The sequence below is a fragment of the Acytostelium subglobosum genome (assembly GCF_000787575.1).
Source record: "Acytostelium subglobosum LB1 DNA, scaffold: scaffold3, whole genome shotgun sequence".
NCBI lineage: Eukaryota > Evosea > Eumycetozoa > Acytosteliales > Acytosteliaceae > Acytostelium > Acytostelium subglobosum.
In genome coordinates this window covers 1,675,735-1,688,041 of record NW_012236529.1, presented here as the reverse complement: position 1 = coordinate 1,688,041, position 12,307 = coordinate 1,675,735, and the positions used below count along the sequence as shown (strand labels likewise).

At 42.9% G+C, this 12,307-nt stretch overlaps 5 protein-coding genes across 5 annotated transcripts; all 5 read left to right on the top strand.

Annotated features, from left to right (window-relative positions):
* Positions 1-1,790: 1,790 nt before the first annotated feature.
* SAMD00019534_021480 (hypothetical protein) lies at positions 1,791-3,566 on the top strand (the record flags this gene model as incomplete). The annotated part of the gene is made up of 5 exons (XM_012902739.1): positions 1,791-1,822; positions 1,912-2,062; positions 2,159-2,693; positions 2,758-3,239; positions 3,315-3,566. The coding sequence occupies 5 exons, from the start codon at positions 1,791-1,793 to the stop codon at positions 3,564-3,566; spliced, it is 1,452 nt and encodes a 483-aa protein (XP_012758193.1).
* Positions 3,567-3,726: 160 nt separating this feature from the next.
* On the top strand, positions 3,727-6,789 carry SAMD00019534_021470 (hypothetical protein; the record flags this gene model as incomplete). The annotated part of the gene is given in 5 exon segments (XM_012902738.1): positions 3,727-3,871; positions 3,923-4,036; positions 4,112-5,583; positions 5,777-5,845; positions 5,863-6,789. Coding segments are annotated over 5 exon segments (2,727 nt in total), but the record flags the coding sequence as incomplete, so codon positions are not given.
* Positions 6,790-7,373: 584 nt separating this feature from the next.
* SAMD00019534_021460 (hypothetical protein) lies at positions 7,374-9,303 on the top strand (the record flags this gene model as incomplete). The annotated part of the gene is made up of 5 exons (XM_012902737.1): positions 7,374-7,504; positions 7,564-8,289; positions 8,365-8,500; positions 8,572-9,103; positions 9,188-9,303. The coding sequence occupies 5 exons, from the start codon at positions 7,374-7,376 to the stop codon at positions 9,301-9,303; spliced, it is 1,641 nt and encodes a 546-aa protein (XP_012758191.1).
* A 103-nt stretch (positions 9,304-9,406) lies between these two features.
* On the top strand, positions 9,407-9,895 carry SAMD00019534_021450 (hypothetical protein; the record flags this gene model as incomplete). Its single annotated transcript, XM_012902736.1, has 1 exon — positions 9,407-9,895. One exon carries the CDS (start codon positions 9,407-9,409, stop codon positions 9,893-9,895), a length of 489 nt encoding a protein of 162 aa, XP_012758190.1.
* A 286-nt stretch (positions 9,896-10,181) lies between these two features.
* Positions 10,182-12,183, top strand: SAMD00019534_021440 (hypothetical protein; the record flags this gene model as incomplete). Its single annotated transcript, XM_012902735.1, has 7 exons — positions 10,182-10,297; positions 10,377-10,467; positions 10,534-10,599; positions 10,678-10,818; positions 10,884-11,345; positions 11,415-11,971; positions 12,057-12,183. Coding segments are annotated over 7 exons (1,560 nt in total), but the record flags the coding sequence as incomplete, so codon positions are not given.
* Between the last annotated feature and the right edge of the window lie 124 nt (positions 12,184-12,307).

Here is a 12,307-nt window from a genome sequence, read left to right as displayed (position 1 = left end):
TTCAATGATTTCCCGTTGTCTTTTTACTTAAGAGGCATCTGTCTGGAGCTGCATATATGATTATATTATGGTGATAGAGAGATTTGTAGGATGATGAAATAAGTGATTTTAAAAAACAAAAGAAAAAAAGGTGATAAGAAATAAAAAGAGAATGTGATAGAGATAGAGAGAAAGAGAAAGAGAGAGAGAGAGAGGAGAGATTGATGTGTAGTTGGGGTTGGAGGGTTTGTTTTGTTCTGTTGATGATGGGCAACAACACACCCCCTCAAACAACAAACACCCCTTTGAGTTCAATTTTGGTAGTCTAAATTAAATTAAATTAAATTCATAAAACCCCATTTAAAAAGGTGAGGAAGTTGTTGTTATTGGTGTTGAGTGATGTGGTATATTCCGTCCTTGATCCTCTGGGCAATCTGTAACACCTTGGCGTCTGAAAGGTTGAGATTAATGTCCTTGATGTCCAAAATGTAGTTGGATTGTCTAAAATTGTTGTTGTTGTTGTTGTTGTCTGAATGCGGTGATTGGTTGCACAAGTCCAACACAGAGTTGATATCCCCGGCCTTGATTGATCGCTTACCTGCTTCAATGTCGCTGCCATCACCACCACCACTGTCGGGCGTAGTGGTGAATATAGGTTGACAGTTCTTGTCCAACTTGAGATTTATGTTTGTGTACCTCCTGTCGGAGCGCTTTAACCAATCCGCCAGTACCACCGATGACATTCGCTTGCCAGACTCGTTTGGTAACGATCTGCTGTAGTCATATCCTTGCATTTGATCCTTCTTGGTGGCGGATCGACTATTCAGATGGGGTCGGAGCTCGTACTCAAATGGCTGCTGCATTGGCAGTGATAGTCTTGATGCCATTGTTGTCTGATGGTAGTTGAGTGGATCGTTGGACGATTCGTAGAGAGCTGGATTCTCGATGGGGAATAGCAGAATGTCATAATTATGCAGTGGCTGGCTTGAGAACAGTGCCGACAAGTAAAGACATAGCGATATGGTGGACCATTGGTTTGGCTCTTTACCAGCGATAATGACGAACCAGGATCGCACCGGATTGAATCCATAGAGCTTGATGCCCTTTATATTCTTAATTTCACTCTGTGGAGAGAGGTATGCAATGCGGATACTTTCTGAAGCGAATGGAGAATGCATTGAAACTTGTCGCAGGTATCTGTTTACCTGAGTGATCTCTGTGGGCTGTGACCTTATCAAATTGAGGTCCAAGTTATTGAACTGGCTTGAATAAAAGTATCTCTTTTGATGTTGATCTGGTGCACCAGTGCCGCTATTATTATCGAAGAACAAATATGATGGTGTTGATCTTAATATTACGGAACTGTTCCTACTACTACTACTACCACTGCTATTGCTACCATTGCTGCAAGTCCTTCTATTAAGTGTATGTACATGTTGTTTGAGAAGAGACTGTGGATTGCATGGGGCAGCAGGATGCTGTAATAATATCTTTGAAAGTTTCATAGAACTGCTACTAGTTTGTTGTTTGTGATAGTATTGAATTGGTGAACATACTGTTCTCTAGTTCTTGTTGTTGTTGTTCTTGTTGTTGTTGTTGAAGTTGTGGTTGTGGTGTGGTTGTTGTGTTCTTGTGGTTGTGTTGCTGCTCTACATCCTCACCACCAATATTAAGGAACTTCCGGGTGTCGTTTCAATCCACTAAACACACCACCTTTCTTTTTTGCCAGGATTGTGGTAATTGCTGATTACAAAGAGAAAGAGAGATTGAGAGATAGACAGATAGATAGAGTAGAGAGAAAAGAGAAAGAGATGGATTATGTAGAATCAGAGGTACTCCTCAGGTATGAAAAAAATGAATTGCACTTGCTTTCTATATATATGTGACACGAATAGCTTACAACAACAAAAACAACAATACTACTCTCTGCAGTTCTAATAGTAGGTCCGACGTTTCAAAGTATGACTATCAGGTGGTTGGTCGCAAGACACCAAGGCGATTCTGGTTTGGTCTGGTCATCATTCTTCTCACAAATATATCATTGTCTATCGTCTCTTTAACTATATGGCCCTATCTATCATTGGTATGTTATTATTATTATTAAGAGTATCATCATCAACTATTGTTGTTATTAATTCATCATCATCAACAACAACAATTCTTCACAAAATTTATATAGAATGTAGAAAGTATATATATATTAGCAATATCAATATCAGTATTCCATGGTGGAGCATCACTAGGCAAGAAACTATTCACTATGGTTGGTGAACGTTACGAGAACTATTGGACACAGCTCATTCTGGCACTGTCCATTGCGATGATGGGCGATATTTTGTATGCAGCCTTCCCTCAGCAGTTCCTCATCATCGTTGCACGCTTTATAGTTGGCATTGGCTCTGGCAGTAGTGTGATTCTTCAGAGCATGCTGGTGCCCAAGGGCAGTGATCACACGACACAAGTCAACCGATTGACATGGATGTCTTTAACAACGTCATTAGCGTACGTGGCAGGACCTGCTCTAGTGGCAGCCGTCTCCCTTCTCAACATCAACGACACTGTCAATCTATATCATGACAGTGGTACAGTGGCCTTCTTTGGATGGTTAGCATCATTCTTTACATTTATAGCTCTTGTCTTGGCATCGGTTGGCAAGGTCATTGACAAGTCACAACACAAATCCATTGACAACGATATCTTTGGTTCGATCAATGGTATGTCGAACATCAACTCTCTCGCCCTCACTCTATCTAACAACCTTTGGACACACCTCTCTAGATATTCAACCAATTGGCACTGGATATCGATCACAACAGTCTTGTATATTCCCACCAAAGGTCACACTGACGATCATGTGCTTCATTCACTATCTAATATTCAATTGCGGAACAATATTGGAGACAGTACTCATACCAGATCTCATCAATGTCGGAGGCTATAGCACATATAATTGGAACTTGACCAAGGTGGCAATGCTATTTGTTGGACTAGGTGTGTCATGTGGAGTGGCAGCCTACCTTAGCAAACGAATCCAAAGCAACAATCTACTGCTCTATATTTCAATGATACTATTCACTCTAGGCTATGCATTCATGTGTTCATGGAAATTCCAACAACAACAGACCACTGGCAGTCAGAGTCCATCAGCACCAGATATTGTACGCTTCCTTCTTGGCGTTATAATGGTGGCCATTGCCTATCCAACAGCAATAGCCAGCTCCATCACTCTTTTCTTTGAGTTGATATCAACTGTATATATTGTATGTTATACTTTCTTCGACAAACATTCCATCCCTTTGTACTAACTCATTCACATACAACTCAACAAACTAAAGAAAAAGGCATCCAACATGTTCTTGTTTGCCAGCAACTTTGGAAGACTGTTGGGACCACTCTGGGCTGTACTGATTTTCGAAAGGATAGGAGACAACGCAGTCTATGTCTATGGTGTTTGTGCAGGCCTTGTATCACTGATACTGTTGCTCTCAATTGGTAGATCATTCAAGTTCATCTCGACCAATTCAAACATACAGCGTAATGTCCCAATATTGAATGTGGACGATGAGGATGATGGAGTATTTAGATAGGTTGCTAATAAATAATTAAAATAATATTTAAAGCTTGTAGCCAAGTGATGTTCATTGTTTGGGTCAAACTTTTGAAGTTCATGTCAAAACAATGTGAAACACTCTTTGATGATTATTAGTTGTAGATAGAGATAATAGAGTAGTAAGAAGAGAGAGATAGATAATGAACCCGTTCGAACTGATCCCTGTGATCAATAATGTTCCCTGCAAGATTGAATCAATCGATATCTGGGGATCAAACATATATATAGGTACAAATGATGGTCAGATACTGATGTACATCATTGAGAAGGTGGAGAACACTGCAAACAACAACAACGCTAGTGGTTACAGTAGTAGTAGTAGTAGCAACAAAGGAAAGATATCATTCAAGTCAAGGATGGAGAAGAAAAGGACACTAGGTCATGGAAAGAAGCCTGTAGAGAAGATACTACTAATCGCTGATATAGGCAAACTGCTCACTCTCTGTGGTACGTATAATAGTTACACACCTACTTACATACTCTCTACAATTCCTACTAACACATAAGTATTCACAAACCTAGACGGTAACCTAGACGTCTTCAATCTATATAACCTCGAACCAACCACCCCTATTGGTCCAGCAGGCAAAGGCGTTACCACATTCTGTATCAAGAAGAACAGTCCTGACTATAGACTCTGTGTCGTGTCAAAGAGGAAGATATCGCTGTTTGAGTATGTCCGTGTGTTTGACTTGCACAAGGAGGTCATCCTTCAAGACACACCTCTGGCTGCAGAGTGGTGCGGAAACACAATCTGCCTGGGCTATCGTAAGGAGTATGCTGTGTTGGACATCAACAAGGAATCACATCGAATACTGTTCACATTGGATCGAACCATGCCACGACCAAAGTTCATTATGGACTCTCATGGAACACCTCTGTTCCTTCTGTCAACAGATGACCTAGGCGTTCTAGTCGACATGAACGGAGAACCTGTTCAAGGCTCGGTACAGTGGTCCTCATCACCATCTTTGCTCTCCTTCTGGACCCCCTATCTGATCTCACAGGTCAATGGCACCAACTCATCAAAGGTGTTGGAGATACACGACATTATCAGCTATCGACTGGTGCAATCAGTCACACGACATCTACACGCATCACCGCCAATGGTCTACACAGCAGTTGCAGAGGGCCGCTCCGATGGTGGCGATCTCCTAATGCTAGCCAGCTCATCACCACACTGTGTCTACTGTCTGAATCTAAACAGCATGGATCAGCTCATTCAGGCGATGATCTCCAAGGGTGAATACGAGGAGGCAGTCCGAACCTTTGAAATATTCTTCAAGAAGGAGCAGACACTGAGCCAACAACAGGACGCCAACTACGACCCCGCAATGGAGCGGGCCACACATCAAGCCCGTCTTGCCAAGATATACGAACAGGCTGGACTGAACGAACTGCACCACTTTAAGTTCTCCACTGCCTTCAAGTACTTTGCACAGTCGCGCCTCGATGCTCGAGCCCTGGTTGCTCTTTTCCCCTCACTGTTGCCCTACCAAACAAACTTCCGATCGCCCCTGACTGAGAACCTGGCAGAGATGATCGCCTCAAGTCACAACACACCAGTGCGTCAGATTGAAATGATGGACGAAGCCAAGCTCCAATTGCTAGAGTGTCTGGAGAACCGATTCCCACACATCAAGGCGATCGAGGAGCAAAAGGACATTGCATCAGTGCAGGTGAAACTCTATGCAGAGTTCAAACAGCACAAGAAGCTCGAGTCAGTGCTCAGTCGTCCGGGCATTGCTCTGTACCAACAGGACCTCGAAGAGTGGCTCACAAATGAGCGTCTCTACTGTGCACTGGGACTTGTCTATCAGTACACAGAGAAATACCGCAAGGCCTTGGTGCTGTGGGCCAAACTGGACAGCGGGGAGATGACCGATCGACATGAATCAACCGGATTGAAAGAGTCCATCGATCTATTGTCAGCGACCAATGGAATAGAGCCCCCAAAGGAGTTGGTTTGGGAGTTCTCTGTCTACCTGCTAAAGGCACATCCAGACGAAGCAATGGCCATCTTTTTGGCACACCGCAAGGATCCTCTCAACACCAATGAGGTTATCGAGTTCCTTGGCAAGACAACACGCAGCAGCTCACTAATCATGTACCTAGAGTTCTTGATATTTGAAGAGAATGACAAGACTGAACAATATCACACAAGACTGGCAGCCAGCTACATTGAAGACATTATCAAGACATCTCCAAACCTTTTCAAACAACAACAACAACAACTCGAGACTCAATCACAACAACAGTACAAGTCAGAGATCACAAAGGAGCGACAACGTCTTTTGACATTGCTAGAGTTCTCAAACTGCTACAATGTTCCCACACTACTGGCACAGATAAGGAACAGTCTACTGTATGAAGAGTTGGTCATACTGTACCTGAGGAGTGGAAAGTACGACATGATGTTTGACATTATAGTTTGGAAACTAAACGACTTTAAGAAGGCCGAACTCATTTGTTCAACATTCGATCCTCATCACAGTCTCTCAGTGGCCGCTGTCACCTCTGCCACTGCATCACCAATGTTGGCCAAATCACCATCCACTAGCTTGGACATATCATCAATCTCACCCGCTCTTCGTGGAGTCAAACCATCAGTACAACATTCGCCACACTTGTCATCACTGGATCCAGAGTCACCAGCCAATGCATCACCCAGCAGGAACAATAAGGAGACTCTATATGAACCCAAGAGGATGGAGCTATTCCTATGTCTACTCAAGACATATCTAAGAGCATATTCATCAAACAACAACAACAGTAATACTACAACAACACTACCAACTTATGTAATCGAATTCCTTAACAACTACTACTTTGAGATGGACCCAATCAAGGTGTTGAAGTTGTTACCATCAACAGTTCCAGTTCACACAATAGAGAACTACCTGTCACAGTCGTTCACCTTTAGCATCAGTAGCCAACGAGAGACAATGATCGTCAAGAACCTACACAAGTCATTGCACATGCACACCAAGTTTGAACATCAGACTGTTTGCTCCAACAGTGTGGCCATCAGTGGAGACAGTCGCTGTCCAGTATGCAGTAAGCCCATCGGAGACCGAGTGTTTGCCTACTTCCCCAACGGCATCATTGTACACTTCAAGTGCTTCCAGTCAAGCTATATCTGTCCAGTCACAGCACACAACTTTAAGACTGACCCGGCCATTAAACCTGTATCTGTTTGATTTTAATGAAAAGAGAGATAAAAACATTCTAACTACAAGAATCGATTCGTCAAGTTGATGCCACAATGAGCTTCATACTATTCTACCCCATTCTCAGATTCGGGACTATGATTCTTCAATCGTCATTGGTCCCCTGGGCTGAAAAGTGATCGTACGTTCCTAGAGGGAAAAAGAACCATTGTTCCAAAATCTTATTGACAACTACCCCACACCCTACTGTAGTGTTACCCCACCTTCACCACCAAACTCATCCAACACGTGTACAACCAACACCCGAGTAAGGTAAGTGGTGTGGGTATTGCATAGATAAGAGAGTGAATGTGCCAAGAGAAGTGAGTAGAATAGGGTAGTTGGGGAGACAGTCACAGAGATAGAGAAAGAGAGAGAGAGACATACAGACAGACAGATAGATAGATAGATAGAAAGTGAGAGAAGGAAGAGATAATCATTATATCACAACATCATCACATCACCATCACCATTCATTACTCCTCTCATTAAAAAGCAGTAGCAGAAAAAGAAGAATAAGAAGAAGAAGAAGAACTATTCTATCAACCATGACAATAAATCCTCAATTTGAGGAGATGGAGACAGTCTCTGGGTCCTCCATACTCAACCTATTCCCAGACGATAAGAAGACTACACGGTTGGCGATCAAACTTGAAGCTGTTTCCAACTTTAGGAATCTAGGTGGTATGCCCATAGAAGGTTCAAGGTAGGTTGTTGACAATGTTATCTACAATCCCCAATACCTAACATATATCGGAACAACAGTGGCAATTTAGTCATTAGACCTCACGTTATCAATAGATCAGCTTCACCAACCAATGCCACTGTGAGCGATGAGTTTTGGCTACTACACGTACTGTCCATCAAGACATTGATCGATCTGCGAACTACATGGGAGAACAAGACTATATCTCCTGTTAGGAAATTCGAAGACAACTTTGTACAGTTCTCCATCAAGGAGGACAAGGAGAAGGAGGGTCGAGGATCTCCTGCAACATCCCCAACTGCAGAGAGGAGAAGTCCCTCTCCAAGTAGAGAGCAGATGCTGAGTGCCTCGTTCGACCCCAATAGGTCGTCCAGAGTCAATGGCCAGCAACAGCAGCAACAGCAACAGCAACAGCCTAGACGATTCAGTTCTGGCCAAATAGACACAAAGCATGATACAACCAGTGAGGCAACAGGCAATGGAGCAAGTGGACTGGTTGTCAGCACTGGTAGCAACAGCAGCAGTGGCAGTAGTAGTAGCAGCAGTAGCAGCAATGGTGATGCCGTTCCCACAATTCAAGTTCCAACAGAGAGAGAATTGTTTGAATTGGAGATGGAGGAACAGAGGAATGGATTCCTTTGGAGGATATACAACAGAAACGAGGATATGGAGCGACTGAGATCACATTCACCTGGAGTATACAGGAACAGATATTGTATTCCACTAATCAACAACCAGTTCTTTTTGGAGGGCGTTTATCAAACTGCCTCTAACGAAACCAAGGTGTAAGTGGAGGAGCTAACAACAATAATCCAAACATCATAGTCTCCTAACATCATTATCATTGTCTATTACTACAGCAAGGTGACAGTGTCAAGATACTTGTTGTTTAACGACAAGGTTGGAGCATTCATGTTGATGAATCACTTGAACGAGTTGGGAATACTTGGAATGTATCGACTGACACTACTGTACACCCAAGAGGAACTGCTGACTGTAAGTGGACATATTCTTTGTGGACATGATTTAGAGTCGATACTAACATATTGACCATTCGAACACAATAGATATTAAGGATTATGAAGAACAAGGACAACTACCCTATCATGTATTTCTGTTCACTGGGCAAAGACCGCACTGGAATGGTGACGGCAATTCTACTCTCATGTCTTGGCGTACCCCGCGATATTATTGTCGCCGACTATGCCAAGTCCGAGGGCAACCTCACTGCACACCTTGAGCAGATCAAAAAGTACTTCAACCGTGTCGGTTTGGCCAAGGACGAGTTTGTTCGATCCCCACCAGAGATCATGGATGGTCTGCTAAGTTGGCTGGTGGAGACATTTGGCTCAATAGCCAACTATCTTGAGGTGATTGGATTCAAGAAAGAGGAACAAGAACAGCTGCGCAACAACCTGATCGTCACTAAAGAGGAGTACAACCAACTGGTGAGTCTATCACATCTCACCAATCTCACAGACCTACAAAAGCGACACGACGACTATGTGAGCAGCCAATCCAACCGAAGGACCTCTGCCAACCCATTCAAGGATTCAAGACTCTGGAGGAGACAGAACAAGGAGGAGCGAGGTGCTGCAAGTAACAATAATAAATAGTAGTAGTATTCGGTGTCCCATGCATTGAGGTATCGGATAAATAATGATAACTTAATCGATCAACTAGATTTATTCTACCCCAGGGACAAGATCCGAACATATGGGAGTTCAAAGTTACAGGACAACGGAACTGTTGTTGGTGACAAATTTATTCTGCAGAAGATCGATGGCATTCTAGAATGATGAATAGGTTAACCATTTAAACACTTGATCTTAACCTTCATTGTATAAGTAAAGCAATCATAGCAATAACTAAGTAGATACATTAAAGAGTAAAGCAGTAGGTATGAGTCAATCAAATCAACAACCTACACCAAAGTTGCCTCTTCCACCATTCACACATGAAACAGCAGTTCAGAAGGTCAGGTTGGCTGAGGATGCATGGAACTCTCGTGACCCTGTCCGTGTGTCGCAGGTGTACACCGAGGATACAAAGTGGAGGAACAGAGCAGAGTTCCCACAGGGTCGAGAGCAGGTCGTAGAGTTCCTCACAAAGAAGTGGCAGAAGGAGCAAGAGTATCGTCTCATCAAGGAGCTGTGGGCCTACGATGGTAATAGGATTGCCGTACGATTTGCCTACGAGTCAAAGGATGTCAATGGTGTATGGTGGAGATCCTATGGCAATGAGAACTGGCAATTCAATGAACAAGGCTATATGGAGCGACGTTATGCATCGATAAACGACCTTCAGATAAGTGAGTCTGAGCGTCTGTTCCACTGGCCACTCGGTCGTCGTCCAGATGATCATCCAAGTCTATCAGAACTTGGTCTCTAGTTAGTTAGATAGAGGTGTAATAAATTAAGATTAATGAATCCAATGCCAAAGTAATCTGAATGTCTTTGGGAGGTGCAGCCTGGTGAATCAGGAGTAAGAGGTCGTCTTGAAGCGCAAAGAACTCAATTTTGGTGGTGGTCACCACAAGCGTGCCGGATCTTTTGTGTTGTTGTAATAGATACCAGCAATGCACTACTTGGTGCATAAAACCAGATAATTATAACAATAAAACTTTATTATTACTATCACTATTACAATAGTTATAAATATACATACATACTTATAAATGAAGAAATTAAACGTACAGGAAAGCAAGGAGACACAGAAGTTGTTCACCTCTTCTATCGATGCCTTGAAGGCATTGTACGCCGCAAAGATCAGACCATTGGAGTCATTGACAAAGTAATGGTCAAAGTCTAGAGTCGTCTACATCGTTAAACAATCATCTCACTTACACACGTTGTGTCCACCCAATATACAGATTCGGTGAGTTCAATTCACCAATGTTGACAGATGGCGATATTGAAGCAAAGCCAATGGTGTTGCTGCTAGGACAGTATTCGACTGGAAAGGTATGTAATGGCATACATAACACATGCGATATATAGTTGACTAACCTTATAACACATGTTGTATAGACAACATTCATTCAATATCTCCTTGAACGTGACTTCCCAGGTAGCAACATTGGACCTGAACCAACTGTACGTGTGATTGACTTGAATGGTGGGCGTTGATCAAAGAGTAAACCCTAACATATATTGTTCCCTTTTGTAATTCAGACTGACCGGTTTAATGCCGTAATGTATGGTCCAGATGACAGAGTGATACCTGGAAACACAGTAGCTGTACAAGAGGATAAGCCATTCAGAGGATTGTCCAGGTTTGGCACTGGATTCATGAGCAAGTTTCAATGTTCACTTGTATGTATCCAACAATCAGCTTGCTTTTTTCTTCAACTTTACTAAAATAACTATGTTACAAACAGTGCCCAGCACCATTACTCGACAAGATAAGCTTCATCGATACACCAGGTGTATTGAGTGGTGAGAAACAGCGTATAGGTCGTTCATACGACTTCCCAAGCATTGTATCATGGTTTGCAGAGCGATCGGACATGATCCTGTTGTTGTTTGACGCCCACAAGTTGGACATTAGCGATGAGTTTAAGGCGGCAATAGAATCACTCAAGGGACACGATGACAAGATCAAGATCGTCTTGAACAAGGCTGACAAGGTCAGCTCACAACAACTGCTCAGAGTCTATGGTGCACTCATGTGGTCCCTGGGTAAGGTGATCAGGACACCAGAGGTGATGAGAGTGTATCTTGGCTCCTTCTGGAATGGTACAGCTCTTCAGAACCCAGACACTGAGAAGCTACTCCACTCTGAGATGGTGGACCTCATCAAGGAGTTAATCATGCTACCAAAGAACTCTGCCATCAGAAAGGTATGTTGGGAACTAGTGCCTTTACAAATGTTCTCAGCCGGTAACTTACATTATTTTATGATATGATAGGTCAATGACTTGGTAAAGAGAGCAAGATCAGCAAGAGTACACGCTCTTATCGTTGGTCATTTGAGGAATGAGATGCCAGCGATGTTTGGAAAGGATTCAAAGCAACAGGAACTGATTGCCAACTTGGACAAGGAGTTCCAAAAGATCGAAAGGATCTACAATATCCCAGCAGGCGACTTCCCCGACGTAGACAAGTACAGAAACATTCTCAAGGTGCACGACTTTAGCAAGTTCCCCAAGATCAATCCAAAGATGTTGGAGCCCTTGGACGAGGCACTGGCCATTGACTTCCCCCAACTGCTACAAAAGTTCCCATTGGACGGAACACACAAACCAACGCCATACGAGCTGAACCCATTCGCCATCGATGAGGTTGAGAGCAATCTTCGCTGGACAGTATGGGAGAACATCGATAGAAACACTTTCATTCCCATCTTTTACTCTCTGAACCCTGCTGAGGGCAAAGTGACGGGTGTCATTGCCAAACAGCCATTACAATCATCTGGTCTTTCAAATGACGTACTTGCCAAGATATGGAGACTATCTGATATCGATAGGTATGTTATATATATATATATATAGGTAGCAGGTAGTAGTTGTTCACAAATACTGACAACAACAATCACACACACACAATCATAGAGATGGAAAGTTGGATGTGGATGAGTTCTGTCTGGCCATGCATCTGATCAACACAAAGATCCAAGGATTCTTGATACCAGATGTACTTCCACCAACATTGATTCCTCACTCAAAGAGAGGAGGTATGGAGTTCTATGGTTAAATACAATTATCATTATTACTATTGTACAATATTTGTATAGTTTTAGCACTCTGAGATTCAATGTAGGTTTGTGGGCTATTACCAAAAAAGGAGGAGAGTTGACCAGAAT